This window comes from Pieris napi, chromosome 9 (assembly GCF_905475465.1).
Source record: "Pieris napi chromosome 9, ilPieNapi1.2, whole genome shotgun sequence".
Lineage (NCBI taxonomy): Eukaryota > Metazoa > Arthropoda > Insecta > Lepidoptera > Pieridae > Pieris > Pieris napi.
In genome coordinates this window covers 10,677,806-10,696,964 of record NC_062242.1, presented here as the reverse complement: position 1 = coordinate 10,696,964, position 19,159 = coordinate 10,677,806, and the positions used below count along the sequence as shown (strand labels likewise).

Here is a 19,159-nt window from a genome sequence, read left to right as displayed (position 1 = left end):
ATGGATTATTCACGATATGCGATTTATATTAATCAAACAAGTACGAGTCCTATGCAGTGTTTCATTTACATATTATATCTAACAGGGATTGAAGAGAATTACCCATATGATTGACATCCTATCTATATTTAAAGTAGTGGCAAGAATAATGGTTCTAAAACAGTCTAAGAATATCGCTTGCATAAGAATAGGGACCAGCTCTATTTCGGCTCTAATGTCTTTGAATATTAGGATAATTACAGTTTCCTGGTTTGCTTGTGCGCATTGAAATAACCTCTCAAGTAATTAATTGTTTAAATTATTGTAACTTAACCAAAGGAGACTAGAATTGAATAAGGTTTTGGTACCAAAACATGTTTCCCCACAATTTCATATCTCTATAATCTTTGATAAGAGATAAAACTGATATTTAAATATTTGTGTCTTTTTTGTTTCATTAGAAGTGAGTGAAGCACTCATGTTCTCGTTCTGATAACAAAGTTTCTTAAGTTTCAATTTCCTAAATCTGGGCCAGGTTTAGGCTATAAAAAGTTTAAAAATAAATATATGGTATACATATACCTATTTAAAAATTCCCGAAATTATATTTATATTATTGTGTTTTGAAAGTACAATTATGATTTCTTAAGGAAATGAAGATTCATTTTATAAAATACTGTTTGCTTGACCGGAATAAGAACATAAGTAGGTACTAAATAATCTAAAAATGTTTTTTTTTATTTTTGCAATTATCATCTAAAATAAAAATTAAAAACTCTTAAGGAATAAATTTTAAAAAATTTGTCGAATTAGTCAAGCCGATTTATTTTTAAATAAATTGAAAAAAAAAAACAACTAGCGTTTGCATAAGGACCCTATAGATATAATTCTCAGAATGCAAAAACCAGCGAAATCTTTATTCTGTCAAAACACTTAAACTGATGACACTTAGCGAAAGATAAAACAGCACATGTTTTACCAGGAATCGATTAGCTCGACGAATTACTGTGACATTTGATACATTTGCAATACGGCCACACGTGAGTTTATGGGCGTAAATTTATATACATCCAAACTATCGCATCGATTCACATAGTTTCTACGTTCTCATAAAGATACGCTGCAAAGGTATTTTGTTTATAATAAGTAAGTATGAACAGCCTTGTTGCTTGACCTTGGGCATCTCACCCTAAGGTCGGTCGCTTGCCCATGAAATAATAATATTACCTATGGAACTGGGACGTGTTGTCTTGCGAAATGGTCAGATGACCCATAACTATTTAATTAGAAACATGTATATGTCACCGTAAAATTGTAAACACCGTTAGATTGTAATCTATCTCGCGAGATTGTAAACTGTCGAAAGATTGTGAACCTCAACGAACTGCTTACAATTTAACGGATTATTATTCGGTAGATTGTAATCTATCGAAGTGAAACCGTCAAATTGTGTACTGTGTGTTACGTTAACATCTTCTTGTGTACATATAAAAATGAAACCCGTTTTCCATTGTCACGACATAACATGAGAACGGCTTGACCGATTTGTCTGATTCTTTTTTTATAATATTCCTTGAAGTAAGAGGATGGTTCTTACGGAGAAAAAAATTAAAAAAAATTGAGTGAAAAGTCTAAAAACAACACTTTTCTATATTCCCATACAAAATATTCGTAATAATACTTAAAAGTCAATTTGAACTTTAATACGGAGGGGTTCCGGGAAGGTAAATTTTTATTTTTTGACATAATGTATTTGTTGTCTTATCAACTTTTTTTTTATCTTGCTAGCTAGACCGGTGTCCCGAATAGCAGAATAAGTATTAAAAAAAAATAAAGAATCGACTGTCAGGCGGTACGATGTTCGCCAGGCCAGCTAGTATACAATATAAATCTTACCCGCTCTACGCCCTTGACTTGCGAACTGGTAGTAAATGTAAATTTACAATTAATTTAACTTGTTTTTGACGTTCGTAAGTGTACTTGTTTACCTACATGAATATTTTGAGTTTGAGTTTGAAATATCTAACAGATAAAGCGAAGATAAAAGTTGGAGTAAACTCCCTGGACACTATGTCAGGGAAGAAGTTTATTTAAAAAACCCTCAGGACATAAGTTTAAAACAATGTGTTCAATGTTCCTCCAAGAAAAATAAGACAGTATTAAAAAACAGATAAATTATAATAAAATAAATGGCAGGACGATTACGAAATTGACCGCGATAAAAGCGTAATATCTCTATAATCTTCTTCTTTTGCTGCATCTCCATTATTGGAGTTTGGCCGACATTCTCGTTAAGCGAGTCTTGTCCTGTGCCAGATGCAGCAACTCTTCAGCAGTCGCAACCCGTCCACTGACTCCACTCCCAAACGTTACGAAGTCATGATTTTTTCGTTCTACCAATACGAAAAATGGATTTTACCCATTATAATTTATTGAAGGAGCGCTCACGCAACACGTGGCCCAAGTACGGAACTTTCTGTTGTTTAATGTTCTGCATAAATTTTTGAATCATTCCAACTAGATTAAGAATTTTCTGGATCCAGCCAATATGAAACATGCGATTCATTGAAATAAATCTCTTTTCATTAGCACTTGTTTACATTTGGCCCTGTTGGACAGGGAAATGGGCAGAGTATGTGAAAATATCAGTCGCGTTGCCACCGCTTATGCCGCTGCAATTACCATTATTCCGAGAGTCAAAGAGTAAAGAGTGGAACACACGCTGGTGATGATTGCATCAAGACTTATTTAGGCTATGGCTGAGTGTAAATAAGAGTTTGAAACAAGTAGAATAATATTTTTCTTATAGATACGTTCCATAATTTGCAAAAATATTTTAACGCTTGCGATACTCGTTATTATAATGATGTCATTAAAAATAATATACCTTCAATAAAAACATCGTAAAAGTACGTAGTCTTTGAATAAATTTCTGGAGTATTGCATAGTTTAATGATGTGTAGATGATTGTCTAGTTCTATCAATTATAATACTTGTGATAAAACATCCATTTGTATATAAATAATAATAAAACTATATTAATGACAGAAATTTGGTTGTGACAAAATTGATCTAACCCTAGTCCCCATACCTTCCCTGCGATTCTGTTACTCACTTTACGAATTCACACAGCGGTTTTTGCAGTAGCGGTAGTGCTCAAATCAGTCGTGAAGCAGTCATTTTATGATTTGACATTCTGATAAGAAGGGAGCTTGTAGTTTATTGTTTATCAGAATGACTAATCGTAAAATGACTGCTTTACGACTGATTTGAGCGCGACCGCCGCTGTGAAAACCGCTGTGTGAGTTCGAAAAGTGAGTTACAGAATCGCAAGGCAGGGAGTGTTATACAGCTAGATTACAATTATTCAGTGGTTCATGGTGCATTGGTGCATGTTTGAACAAATATTTTTAAGCAAAAGTTGTCTTAGTGTCTAATCAAACAAAAGTAGTATAAGTATGCATTAATGTATGAGAATGGGTGTGCGTATTACACTTTATATTTGAGAGTGTGTGAGATTTGTTATAGGCTTGCGCTGTGTCTGTGTTAGTTTTTGGAACCTCACATTTTGGCATGAGCCAAAATATGTAATAAAGATTTGGAGGTTCGGATTCTTCTTTCTACTCTTGTGGTCATCTCTTATATTTCAAGAAAAGAGCGTACCAATTATTGAAAGGCCGGCAACGCACTTGCAAGCCTTCTGGCAGTGTGAGTATCCACGGGCAGCGTATCACTTAACATCAGGTGAGCCTTTGCCTACTATAACAAAAAAAAAGTGAGTTTTTGGACTTATACATTTTTTTAATTTACTGTTACACAAATTATTTTAATTTACCGTATGAGCAAGTATTGCGTATTTACGGCTGGTTTCAATAATCTATAAATATAAACCATTAGTCGTAGCATCGGACAAGTTTTGCATTAAAAAAAAACGATAGATAGAAAGTTCCTGCTTACACCTACTGCTGTTCAGAGGGCCTCTAACCTCAGACGATTAAAAGATTAAAACAAAATACGGGGGTGTATTGAATAAAATTAAACAAATCACTTGTAATTTACATTAAAAACCAATAATAATATAGCAATTAATTTAGCACACACAAATTATACCTAATTAATAATTGGATAGAAAAATCATTATATCGCCATTGATTTCAATAATTCTTTAAAAACTTGTTTCCAACGTAGTTAATCATTTTGTTGGTAATTGATCTCGGTATATTTAAAAGAGGTTTTACATTAAAATATTTTTATATATAAAACCTTTTCGGTAAATGAGAACTCATTAAAGTATTGAAAAGATTTTAATCTTTTTTGTTTGAAGATCGACCTCAATTAAACGACAACGTAACCTATAGGCTATGTACTTATTAATGAAGTTATACTTCTTTAGGCGCGTTATGAAAAATTGATGAGAGTGAAATTTTCCGATGCGCGCGCACCGTGACACAAAATTAACAGAATGAAGTTGCCCACGGAAGATGCTACGGCATTGGACATAATTTAAAAACAACATTCGAATAATACTAGAATTTATGTTACACTTAATGTAAGAGAATTTATTTATTTATTTAATTTTTCAAAATATGTAAACTGAACTTTATTGACTATAATGACTCCTTTTCCAGTCTATGATAATTTAATTGTAATTAATTATTTGCATGCAATCAAAAACTATTTTTAATAATGCCAAAGAAGTATAACTTCTTACGCGCGTACATAAGTACACGCACCCTTTTTTTACCAATATAAAAGCTTGTATTGGGAAACCTTTGCATCGCGAGCCTCTTTTGTTTTTCACCGATATAACTGATAGTCATTGCGACAAAGTTGTTATTTCTATTTCAGACCTCCGTGGCATAGTGGTTGCATTAGTATAACCCCTTAGGGATTTTGTTGGGTTATAAGTGTGCAGCGGTAGTCGCGTGCAGCAGTCCAGTTTATTAATAATTGACAATATAAAAACATAACAAGACCATAGCAACGCCAACTTTAAATAACGAACTATGACGATATAATATGTATGCAAATTACCAAAGAGTTTCCTCTAATACACCCCCTTGATTTGCATACACATTTAACAACAAATATGTACTAAATAGTCATTACAAAAATATACAGACATGCAATCTTAATCTACACCTAACATTGAGATGCAGCGGTAATGTTTCTGTCTTTGTAAAGCTTTTGTTAGCACATCCGCCGCCATCTCCTCGGTAGACACATACGATAATTGTATGTCAGTATTCTCCCTTAAAACACTTCTTATAAAATAATATTGAATATCGAAATGTTTAGTTCGGGCGTGGAAGACTGGATCCTCCGATAGAAATAAGGCACCTTGATTATCGCAGTACAACACTATGTTCCCGAAATCGCGCAACCCTATCTCTTTCATAAGACTATTCAGGTAAACTGCCTCTTTTATCGCCAAATTTAAACTAATATATTCGGCTTCGCACGTTGAAGTTGCTACGCATTTCTGTTTCTGGGATTTCCATGAAATCGCAGCCCCTCCTAACAAAAAAGCATACCCGGAGTATGACTTCCTATCTATAGGACAATTTGCCCAGTCAGCATCCGAATAACCAATTAAGCTCTTACCTGTTTTTCGATAAATCAGTCCATAATCGGCTGTCCTCTTAAGATAACGAAGTAATCTTTTCACCGCATTCCACTGTATCTGTCCAGGATTATCACAAAACGCTGCTAATCTTGTCACGGCGTGTGTGATATCCGGACGAGTTCCTGCTGAAAGATAAATCAAGCTTCCGATTAATTCTCTATATGGACATTCCTTCTCCAGCGGAATTTGTGAACCATCGGGTCTAAAATTCACCTCCATCGGCGTGGTCACTGTTTCTTTACAATTCTCCATGCCGAATTTTATCATCAAATCATTAATATATTTTTGTTGTGACAGTTTCGTGGCATACTCATTTTTGACAATGTCAATGCCTAAAATATATTTCGCCAGTCCATAGTCTTTTAAATCAAACTCTTTGGAAAGTTCATCTTTGAAAGATTGTATGAGACCTTTATTGCGTGAAACTATCAGTAAATCATCAACATAAACCGCTAAGTATATAGACGTATCAATGGAGTTACCGTCCAAATAGTAGAGACACGGTTCCTTCAAAGACTGTTTAAAATGCATTGACTTCAATTTATTGTCAAGTCTTTTGTTCCATTGACGTCCAGCTTGTTTCAAGCCATACAGTGATTTCTTCAATCGACATACATCTCCACCTGTCTTCAGATCATTTAACATCTTACGAGCCTGCTCTTTTAAGCTTTCGTCTTTTTCTTCTTTAATAATTCTACCTAAGCACTCTGTCAACAATTCTGGAACCTCCATATAAATTTCCTCGTCAAGATATCCATTCAGATATGCAGTATTGATATCCAACTGGTGTATCTCCATGTCTAATTCAACCGCGAGCGCTGTAAGCAGTCTTATCGTGTCTAGTCGGACGACAGGTGAAAAAGTGTTTCGGTAATCGATGCCATATCGTTGACTGTAGCCCTTGGCTACCAACCGTGCTTTCTTCTTCTCGGTTTTGTCAACGTTAAGCTTCGTTGTCAATACATATCGGCATCCTACCGCTTTTCGATTTCTCGGCTTTTGAACAATTTCCCATGTTTCATTTTTTACAAGACTTTTGACCTCAGACAATATTGCTTCCTCCCATAGAGCACGTTCAGCGCTACTTAGGGCATCCCCTAAGGAAGTTTCCACAGTCAACGCAACATCCTCAGGTAAAGTTTCTTCTGCACGGCCATTATTATCATTGGGTATCATTTTATAGACCTTCTTAGGTCGGCCAACTTGGCCTTTCTGAAGTTTTGGTCTTCCGGGACCTCTCTTATACGTTACCTCTGTATCAGCTTGCGCTATTTCACTATCTTCCTCATGACATAGAGAAGGTGAACCAAGGGGTGAATCAGTCGTCTCCACGATCATTTCTCGAGTTCCTGAATAAGATGTATCCACGATCATTTCTCGAGTTCCTGAATAAGATGTACTTGGTATTACGTCCACCTCTACATATTTCGGCTTCGGTGTATCAACATCAGTAGAAAATTGATCTAGCTGAAAAGGATCATGAGTAATTTCCGATTTCCTGTCATCATTAGTATCGAGCCTCGTCTTGCAGAATTTCACATCCCTAGCTATAATGGTTTTATGGTCTACTGGTATCCATACCTTATATCCCTTTTGGTTCATTGGATATCCAATAAATATTCCATTGACACTTCTGGCAGCAAATTTGTCCTTGGTTGGACTCTTGTCTAGAACATAAACTTCAGCTTCAAACTTCTGAAGATACTCAATCTTCACTGGAGAGCCAAACCACTTCTCGTACGGAATTGTACCACCCAAACTACTCGTGGGACAACGATTCCTAATATGACATGCCACCAATACAGCATCTCCCCAAAAACCTGCTGAGAGATTAGATGAAAGTAACATACACCTAGCCATTTCAACTAATGTCCTGTTCATTCGTTCTGCTACGCCATTCTGCTGTGGGGTTTGAGGTATAGTCAGTCTTCTTATTATCCCCTCTTGTTTCAGGAATTGATCAAACTTATTATTACAGTATTCTCCACCGTTATCAGTTTGTAAATACTTTATTCTCTTAGCGGTAAGGTTCTCAACATAGCTCTTGTATTCTTTGAAACATTCCAGAACACCACTCTTACTCTTCAGTAAGTAAACTTCGCACCATCTAGTACAATCGTCAATAAACGTGACAAAATATTTTGCACCACCGACAGTTTCATTTCGAATTGGCCCAACTACATCGGAATGAATGATGGACAGTTTTTCGTCACATGGTCCACTCGACTTGGAAAATGGGAAAGAAGTCATCTTACCCTGCACACAATACTTACAGTCGTATAAAATATTTATATTTGACATATCAACTTTAATGCCCACATGACCTAATACTTTTATTAAATCCTTCACATTTAAGTGACCTAAACGTTCGTGCCAGGATAGTAAATCGTTCTTAGTTTCGGAAATCGCAGAAACAGAAGCATGGCCCTCCCGCATATAATAAAGGTTGTTTTTTCGATCTGCTATGAACTTAATATTCCCTTCAGAATCGGTTACATAAGCTGAATCTTTCTTAAAAGTTACATTAAAACCTTTGCTTGTAATTTTAGATACGGAAATTAAGTTGCATCGCAAATCGGGAACATATAAAGTGTCTGATAGTTTTATCGGAACCTCCCCATTCAAACTCACAGTTCCTTTACCTTTTGCAAATGTACTCACATTGGTGGCCAAACTTAACTTACTACTGCAATTTGTCAAGGTGTCAAATTTTCCTTTCGATCTACAAAGGTGCGATGTACACCCACTATCTATGAGCCAGTTTCCTCCACATCCCGAACCAATCACTCCGTTACACTCTGAAACAGATAGAACACATGAGTTAAAATTCTCACTAGCACCTAACTCACTAACACATTTTGAGTCCTGCCTTGTTCCTTTACACGGGCAGTCCGAAGCTTTATGCCCTTGTTTATGACATCTGTAACATTTAAATTTAAACGCTTGATCCGGTTTATAATTCTGCGGATTTTTAGATGTAGAACTCCTAGCTCCTAGCGTGGTTTTTCTCCTAGCGAACATTGCTGACGACCCCCTCTCTGTCTCCATCCTTTGCTGTCGCCTAGAGGCATCTTCTTCAAGAATTTTAACTTTTAAAGAATTCGGGTCTGGCAATGAATCTCTAGTCTCCATCGCACATCTAAAGTTCTCATAACTTGGGGGCAGACTATAGAGTAAAATAATAGATGCAAGATCATTATTTATATTTATGTCCATGTCTAGTAACTTTTCTTTGGCTTCAAAGAAGCTTAACAGATATTCACGCATGTCGTCCTCCTCACACATCTTGTGTAATATGAGCTGCTTTAACAGTGTCGCTTTCTTAGCGGGACCCGAAGACGCGAAGATGCTTTCTAATTTGAACCAACATTCTCGCGACGTACTCGTCCCCTTAATGTGTCGTAGCTCACCTGGACTAATTGAGAGAATAATCTCCGCTCTCGCCTTTGCATCCGCCGCTTCCCAAAGCAACGCCTCTGCTGGCTCAGCTGGCTTCTTAATGCTACCATCCACATAGCCCCACACATCGCTCTTAATCAATAGAGCATGGGCCTGGATTCGCCATGAGTCGTAATTATCACGGCTTAATAATTCTATCCGCACACTCGCCATCGTTACTAGGTTAAGCACTCTAGTTCCCCCTTTTTTTTTATTAATTTACTGGACTATGACTGGGCCCATAACCTTTGTTGGGTTATAAGTGTGCAGCGGTAGTCGCGTGCAGCAGTCCAGTTTATTAATAATTGACAATATAAAAACATAACAAGACCATAGCAACGCCAACTTTAAATAACGAACTATGACGATATAATATGTATGCAAATTACCAAAGAGTTTCCTCTAATAGATTTATTTGGAATTAGTACACAGAACAGTCCGATCACTTAAAACCAATACATAAATATAATTACCTAATCTGATACAAAAGAAAAAGGCTTGTAATTAGTCAATATTAACTTCTCTAAAACTTAGAGGAGGTAAGATAAAAATAATTATCCTACCATAAAGTTAATTTAATAAACTATAAACAAACCAAAAAATCATGGGAAAGTGAGCGCATCTTGGCCACAGACGTTAATTAACTAAAGTGCGTACAATTATAAAAAGGAGGCGTTAAAATAATATTTGTTGCGGCCATATGGTGGTCTATGACTTCTATAGATATCTAGAAGTGACTATTGCGTGTAAATAAAACTTATTTGATGGCTATAATGTGGTAGTATTACAGACTACAGTTAAAAAGAAAACACATAAGACATACATAACTCTGTAAATAATTTAAAAATATATACGTTAGAAAGGTGTTCTAAAAAAATTATCATTAAGCATCGTATTGTAACTTAATATAAAGTTAATCAATAAGAATAACTCCGGTATGTCCCAAACATATTGGACTTCAGAGATACAGGAGTCATAGTTCGGGCAAGTCTCGACTCTTCCTCGACATTAGTTGTAGATATTTTTAAAACAATATTTTTGGTTCGTTTATCGTTCCACAAATGAGCGTTTTTAAGGCAGTATTTGCCGCGTACCACCACTATGTGGAACCAGCTACCCACAGAAGTATTTCCGAACCAATTCAACTTAGGGTCCTTCAGGCAAAGAGTGTATAAGAGGCAACGTACTTGCGAGCCATCTGGCTGTGTGAGTCTCAATGGGTGACGGTAATACTTAACATCAGGTGAGCCTCTTGCCAGTTTGCCCCCTGTTATAAAAAAAAAACATGTACTCAGATTTGTTTTTAAATTTTATAAAATATAGATTTATAATATTTTTTGTTAATATTATAATATAATAAAGTTTCTTTAATTTATTTTTTTACACTTCGATGCAAAAATATAGTACAAGTAAAACAAATAAAATAGAAAGGAGAGCAATTGGCGGCCTTATCGCTTTCGTGCAATCTCTTCCAGGCAACCACTGTGAGAAAAAAAATTATATAAGGTCAGCACAAGAAGTGCAAAACTACATAAGACATGAGACAAAACTAATGGAACAAAGCAAAGCAATAACATCAGTTCAATGTACCATGAATTCCTGGACAAAGTTATATTATCCATTAGTAACAGAAATTTGACTCATCATATCTAGCAACTATATTGCTGTGTTTCATTGATAAAGTCTGCCGCCACATGGCTAAGCATGTGCGACACACAACGCATAATCACACTAAAATAGATTAAAAGAAATTAAATCTATATTTTAAACCGGACGCACATTTGTACTTGGTTTTATTGCACTTAGTTTTTGTTATTCATGAAAGAATTTTAATGTTTATGAGTATTTTTTTGAAGCAGAGTAATATGTGATAAGGATTAACTTCTTTCGATAAGTCGTAACTAACTAACGTTATTAATTTTAAATCATTGCTAAGTAGGTTATGAAAATTGTAAATATATGTTGTAAAATTGTAAATAATTTATGTTAACTGTAGAGTGTAGGAGTAAAAAATAAACGTTATTCAAATCATGTACAACAAAAGAAAAATTCTAATCAAATACAAAACACGTATTATTAGATAAATCTTATTATATATTTAATATCATACAAATGAACAATTTAAAAGGTTATTTTACGCCTCTGTGGTTGCATTTTATAATTGTTATTAACATTATTTATTTATTTACACTGTATTGAACAAGAATTAAATGATAATATTTAGAATTAGCTTAAAAAAAGGTGCATCTGGCGGCCTTATCTCTACTTAGGTACTCTTCCAGGCAAGGCTAATGAACAGTAAAAAAATAATTGTTAAGTGCAAGAGTACGAAACTTAATTTATAGTACAAAATAATTAATACAAAAAAATAAATGAGATCTTCATTTTAATAAAGACCACCAACCAAAACAACCGAATGTGATAATTAAAGAATTCTACGATACATACGTTCTTAATATTTTATCAACGCTCATAATAATTCTATATTTTTTAATGTTTTAGCACATAAATATGAAAACATAATTTTAAATTTTAATACGGTTCAAAGATATTTTATTATCTCATAGGATTACATTCACTTAGAAAGTTTTAATTTGTCAACCGAAGAAAGCGTCTATGTGAGTCGTTTATTTTTAGTACAAAGTTTAAAAATGTCGGTGGCGCCAGAGACACGTGTCATACATCCGCCTAAACTAACACGTACTAATTTATCTTTCTTTTTTTCCAGATAATGTCATTAACTAGATGATAAGAGTGTTCAAATGTCTCAAATTCTGGACCACAATGCGCCGAAGTAAAACAAAATGGCGCTAATCGAATGTGAGTTACGAGAAAAGCGCGCGCGGGATGATTCGAAATTCAAAAATAGAACATCCATCGCAAAACGGAAATGGGGGACGGATGTTTGGTTCCTGTTAGTGATCTTTGTTACCGGTTGCCATGGTTACGAGGAACAGAGGTTCGCGATGGAGCCACAAGATCAGGTAATCTATTTTTCTCGTCATTTCCTTTGTGCAGAATGAAGAATTGCTTCATAGGAAAATCATATCAATAAAATAAAAGTTTTATGTTATTGGTATGAGAGGTTTAATGGTATATTATTACTTTAGCTTTATTTTCGGAAAATGTTTTCCTTAATTTTGATCGTGTGGAATGGGAATATTTTATATAGGACTTTTTAAAACATGTAATAAAATGTATTTATATTATCCAGACAACAATTTGGCATTAATGTCTTTATTTTATGCTATCTTTTTTTTTATGATTGGACAATTCACACCAATTGACCTAGTCTCATGCTAAGCTGGTGAAGCTTGTGTTATGGGTACTAGGCAACGGATATACATACATATTATAGATAGATAGACATATAAATACATATTTTAACACCCAAGACCTAAGCACAACACCAAAAGCTCATCACATCGATGTTTGTTTCAGCCGGGGATCGAACCCGGGACCTATGAATATGCAATCAGGGGTACTAACCACTAGACCAATGAGCCGTTTGAATCCCTATTTGACATATGACACACATACACCTGTTTCATTGAATATATTTTTACCAACGAGGTACGTCTGTATCTCAGAGACAAAACTGAAGCAATCCTCTATCTTTCTAAATTTTGTTTCACCGGGACATAAACCTATGACAATCGTGCTTTAGCAAGACGCGAATATGACACAGAACTATTATGTGATATAGCAAACTATATTAGAAAACGTTTTCTCATCACAAACACATCATCAAGAAACGCTCTATAAAGCTTCCACGAGCTTTATATGAAACTCATAAAATAACACGTCCGCTGATAAATAAATAACGACCCTAAAACAGTTATAAAATTAAGTTTTATTACGGTATTAACTTATGTTCATAAGATATTAGGACCCAGGAGGGCATTGACCTCCAGGGAGCTTTGGCAAATGTGAGCTTACTTTGGCCTGTTTAAAAATATCTAGTTTAGACTTTTTTTTTAAATTGACATTGATTGATATTAAATGAATAAATTTTGAAAGGCCCGCAACTCACTCGCGAGTCCCTATTCTATAAAAAAAATAATTCGTTATATTTAATTTGAGTCAGACTTCTTCGTTCACCAAAAGTATTCCACTCATAGAAGTTTTATTATTGAACAATTTATTATTAATTTTGAAGGTCATAGTTTTTATATATACGAAGAAACATGGTACATACATTAATATATACGAAGAAACAACCTAGAAGGTTTCCTGGTCAATCAATTGTTTCCGAAAAACAACAAGCTTTTATTGGTCGACGGCGCGACTGGCTTCTGGTGGGTGATGCGGGACTGAGCATACCCACTAGAACCCCACGGCGCCACCAGCCCGTAGCAGTACACGGTAACAGCGTGTCCTTGTCCGGATACATACCTACCCCATGCCCCATCAAGTTTTGGGACCTTGTGCGGAACCCGTTTTCTCCTACACGTAACACGTTCGATCAATTTATGCAAATAATGTAATTACTTTCATACATCGTAACAATAAATCATAGTACGGGCGTATTAAAATCAGATTGATATATTAAATTTGAATAAATTACACGAAATAGACCGCGTTAATGAATATTCATAAGTAAATAACGGTTCTACGATAAAAATTTTACGTTTATTTAATAGTCGTAGTTTCCATTTGGCAATTTTTCTATAGATTTTTTTAGTGCACAGTACCTACGCTCTTTTCTTGAAGGACCCTAAGTCGAATTGGTTCGGAAATACTTCAGTGGGCAGCGTGTTCCACATAGTGGTAGACGGTAGTGCTCGGCAAAAAATTCCTTAAGAAACGCTCAGTTGTGGAACGACGAACGTATATATGAGACGTCTTTGCGTCTGTTACATAAGCCGGCAACGCATTCGCCAGCATTCTAGCATTGAGAGTGTCAATGGGCATAATACTTAACATCAGGTGATCCTGCCCGTTTCCCCGTTGCCAAAAGTTGAGAATTTCACTTAAAGTGTTTCGTGAACACGCGTCCACTTTTTAAGAATAAGATTTTAAGTACGGTAGTCATAGGTGGGTCTCTCTCTCTCTCTCTCTCGCTCTCTCTCACTCTGAATCTGACCCACACAAAGCGAGAGCCTAGTCCAGCTGAGTCCTGTTTGATAACGTTAACAGTTCTTCTAGTTTTGCATAATTGCATGTTCCTTAATTCAATTAATACTTTTTAATATTCAGAAATGATTAATAGATAACCTGGCACGTATCACTTCTGCGTAAACATTAAATAAATAATGGACTCTATAAAAAAACTACTCAAACAACACGTGAAAGTATATAAATATTAATAGGAAAGATTGCATCGATTTTAATATGTATGAGATTAGCGAAAAGCTTGATGGATTTTGATCAATATGGAATTTCTAATACCGGTAACTTTATTTATGACAAAGTGACAAACTGTAAGCGTTTATGATTGTGGTTTTGTTTTGTCTGCATAAGAATAAAGATAAGCTATACAGAACGTTTGAAAGTTTCTTTCGAAACGGAGGCTCGTCTGATGTTAAGTGATATGGCCCATGGACACTATCAATACCAGAGGGCTCGCGAGTATGTTGCCGGCCTTTTAAGAATTGGTTCGGAAATACTTCAGTGGGCAGCTGTGGTGGTACGAAAGTTGTATAATTATTAGTTTATTGATTTGCTTATCAGTATACAGCTACTTATACATACATAGTATATATAATAAATACAATATATTTAATATAAAAGAGGAATAACAGCATAGTATAAAGGATACCAGAGTTTTTTATATGAATTTTTAAGCATTTTTTGTTACATTAAATATATCTATTTGCTGGTAATTTGTGGTATAATCTGAAGGTATACGATACATGACTGAGTTACGTAAATAGTTTGTATTAGACCGAGGACTTTGAAATAGTTGGGTTTGCCTTGTTTTGTATGAAGAACGGATGTGAAATAGTAAAAGCGACAACAAGTCAGGACAGTCAATTAAACCGTTGCTATTAGCGTGTAAAAACGTCGTATTGTTTACGTCTACATTCTAGCGATTCAATACCAAAGTACTTGCAGGAATCTATGTAGCCACTATATTACTTCAATGTATTTCTTATAGATTGAGGACAAACTAGATTAGACATAGAGTAAGTTAGACATAAACGTACTTATTGTCCGCGAGAAGAAAAAAACCGTACGTACGTCGTACGTGACTTTCATATATTTTTAAATATACAATTTAATAATATATGAGTTAATTAATCTAGATGGCTGTGACTTTAATGGCCTATTTTAAATAAATATATATGTGTTCACTTATACACATACAAATATTTGTTAAAATGTTGTCATCCATAACTTGTGCCATACTTAACGTCGAATAATAATTACAATTCTAATAATTAACATACCTATGTCGTTTTGTTTACTGGTCTTATCGCCTATTATAATTAACAGGTTTTGACATAAAACACGAAGCTATATCCATAAAAACTGAGATCTAAATCTATTCGTAGAACTAATAAGGTTCATAAAGGTTACATTGATTTCATTACATGATTAGGAGACAGATGTTCAGATCAAAGATACATAGAAAATAATTTGGTCTTCAAATTAATCCTGCCAAGAGTCAAGTCATCATCATCGGAAGCCCTTTCTTTATTTCAAGAGTCAAATGGGCTCAGCTCCCTGGTGTTTACCTTGACGGTGTGGCCTTGGCCCTCAATAAGACTGTTAAAAACCTTGGGGTCTTCTTCGACCAAACGTTTTCCTGGGGTCATCACGTAAAGGAGATCAGCCGTAAACTTTACGCCGCTTCTTTTACTCTGAAACGTCTTTCTAATTTCCTTCCTATCCGCACTAAAACTATGTTAGCACAGTCTCTTCTGCTTCCTATTCTCGATTATGCGGACTCATGCTCCTCTGATTTGAACGAAGAGCTACTTGACAAGATCGAACGCCTGCAGAATTTCTGCATACGGTTCATATTTGGTCTTAGGAAATATGACCATGTGTCTAAATTCCGCAGGCAGCTGGGGTGGCTACCTATTCGATTCAGACGTCACGCTCATCTTCTTCAACTTCTATACTCAATTCTTTTCAATCCGAATACCCCTTCTTATCTCAAAAATCACTTTAAATTCTTAGGTCCTTCTAACTATATGTTACGCTCTTCTAATAGATGTTTATTAGAAATTCCATCTCACACTTCATCCTTCTTAGGCAATTCATTCACAATCTCCGCCATTAAGTTATGGAATACGCTGCCCGACTCCGTACGATTGGCTACCTCTCTGTCATCTTTTAAAACTCTTCTGTATTCCCATTTCTTAACCTTATCCTATCCTGATCAATCGTGACTTGTATAAATCTTATGTTTCCTTTTACATCACTATTTGCTGTCCATATATTTGTAAGATTAGCTTTTAAGTTTTTAGTCCGTTGTTAATATTTTTTTTTTTTTTTTTGTATTACTTTAGATTAAGGTGCTCTGTATATAAAATTTGTTTCTGCACTTCTCGCACGAATCATGTTTATTTTTTTAGTTTTTTCTTTAACTAGGGTTGCCTGGAATAGATCGCTTATTAGCGATAAGGCCGCCCGTTGCATCCCTTATAATTTTTTTTTGTATTGTGTTTGATTTATGGTTTTTCGCAACGAAGTTTTAATAAATAAATAAAATATTAGGACGACTATTTTAGGGTCTTCCTGTTCTAGAAACATTAAAAAACATTTATTGGCTGTATCTATAAGCATACAAGTCTATCTAAAATATAATCTCATTTATTTTATCTTCTTTGCAGTATGGTTATGGAATTCCCGTCCCTTCGCTTAGCTCCTTCTCTATCTTCCTTTAAATCTCTACTGTACAAACATTACTTGTCCACATCTTATCCCTAACTTTCTTACTAACTGATGTGAAACTGATCTAAAGCTATCGTGATTCAAGTGCACTTTTTCTTTTTCATGTGTCCTTTTTTATATTGTCCTGATAACTGTTTACATATGTTTTAATTGCTTCGTTTTGTTCCATTAGTTTTGTCCAAATAACTATTTGTCTTTTGTATTTTTTCACTTCTTGCTTACCTTATCTAATTATTCTCGCGGTGGTTGTCTGGAAGAGATCTCTCGAAAGCAATAAGGCCACCAGTTGCGATTTTTTTCCATTGAAATATGTCAATTTTATTATATTTTTGTATATGGAACGAAGTGCAACGAAGCGAATAAATGTATAAATAATCAAAAATCATATTTTAGTTTTTAATAATTTTTGATCATTAATAAATTTCGTAAATTTATTTATATTTGACTATACTTATTCTGTAGGCAGCCTACAAACTACAGATCTTAAACAAGAGAACGTTACATTCGACGATCTTGCGCTGTTTGCTAATCGTCAATTGGTAAGATGAAGAAATAAAGATTAACCGTGAATTCGACACATTGGTTTAAATCTTTGATTCGTATTGAAAATGGAATCCGCCGATCAAAGTAATTGTCGCTTACGTGCGAACTGTTACATCCCAAAAAGGTCAGGTGTACCGTGTAACGCTGGCAAAGTCATTTTAATAGCATCAGCAGTTAGAAAATAGGAAGATGATTTCAAGTTAACGACAGTCAGTCTGCGGGGATCAATTTTAGGTTGATTAAGGTTAAATAACGTTGCCCAGTATTAATCGAGTAAAATTAATCCTTAAATAAAGTTTGTTTTTCAATAAAACAATTAATTTATATATACAGATGCATTGACAAATTGAAGTGTTACTGGACCTTTTAAGTTTTAACAGACTTTTTAATTCGGTCTAATTATATCGTTAATTCAGCTATTTACTTTGAAGCATACAATTTAATAACATCATGTCTGATACATATAGATCAATGACCTAAATGACAATCGTGACACTCTGGTAATACTACTGTGACGTGACTTATAATTTAGTGTAAGAAATCAAGTTCTTACAATGCATTTCATGTGTTAATTGGGACGGTACGATAATAAAATAACTTGTTTCAGTTGGTACTTTTATTTGAAACGCACATAAAGCTATTTTGAGAAAATATATGTAGATGTAGATCTTTATATTTTAGCTGGTATATTATTATCATGTTGAGCACAATTGAAGAATATTTTTGCTACTGCTTTCAGCATTGCGTTTCATTCTATGAGCGCATTTAACATTCGTTCCAACGGGGAAGGAAAACATCGTGAGGAAGCCGGCCGTAGACCCAAAAAGTCGACAGGCACAGGAGGCTGATCACCTACTTGCCTATTAGATTGACAAATGATCATGAAACAGATAAAGTTATCTGAGGCCCACACCTAAAAAGGTTGTAGCGCCATTAATTTTTTTTTTCAGCAATACACATGTTTGTGGATTTTACGGTTTTGACCAGATGCCGTTTCATAGTAGCATTTAACGATCGCAATAAGTTCATATGTTCCAGCCCTTTAAGTTTAATCAAACTCTTATTTTCAGAGCGCGATCGTTGGCTCCCGAGTAACGCTACCATGCCGAGTTGAGCATAAGGCTGGGACCCTTCAATGGACCAAAGATGACTTTGGGCTCGGAACCCATAGGAATTTGAGCGGCTATGAACGATACTCCATGATTGGGAGTGATGAAGAAGGTAATTTAATATGTCAATGCAATGTTTGTGGTTTAAATTGTGTAAAGGGATACTACGCTTTATTTCGGTGAATTCTGTTTTTCAAATACACATAGACAGAGACATAACATTTATTACTAACAAAAACACACACATATAAAAACAATAATCAAAGAAAAAAAATATAATGACAGATATCAAAAATGTTTTTTTCCCTTTTCCCTTTCTGTTCGTTTCATGTGTGTAATGCGTGTGTGCTGTGATTGTAATTGGCCCTGGCTCTGCATTATGCTGAGGAACAGAGTGTTCCACAGAGCTGGTCATTCTGTCAGAGACCGAAGCAGCTAGTTTGTTAGGATTGGTTCAAATATATATTTTTAAAAACATAATCTTCTCTTAACAGGAGACCCTAAATCAACAAGATGCAAAACTAATAAAAATACACACACCTATATAACCTAAGAAATTAATTAGCAAAATCAAGATAAAGAATATTTATATTATGAAATATGTATAACTAATTATTAT

The 19,159-nt window shown here is 34.8% G+C and overlaps 1 protein-coding gene across 8 annotated transcripts in view; it reads left to right on the top strand.

Annotated features, from left to right (window-relative positions):
* LOC125052735 (irregular chiasm C-roughest protein-like) overlaps positions 1 to 19,159 on the top strand; it is a 94,825-nt gene that overhangs the window by 31,016 nt on the left and 44,650 nt on the right. For all 8 annotated transcript variants that reach the window (XM_047653744.1, XM_047653742.1, XM_047653747.1 and 5 more), the window contains exons 2-3: positions 11,772 to 12,027; positions 18,502 to 18,652. In XM_047653744.1, coding sequence (XP_047509700.1) covers positions 11,848 to 12,027; positions 18,502 to 18,652 — 331 coding nt within the window. In that variant the 5' untranslated portion in view covers positions 11,772 to 11,847. The remainder of the gene's footprint in view (positions 1 to 11,771; positions 12,028 to 18,501; positions 18,653 to 19,159) is intronic.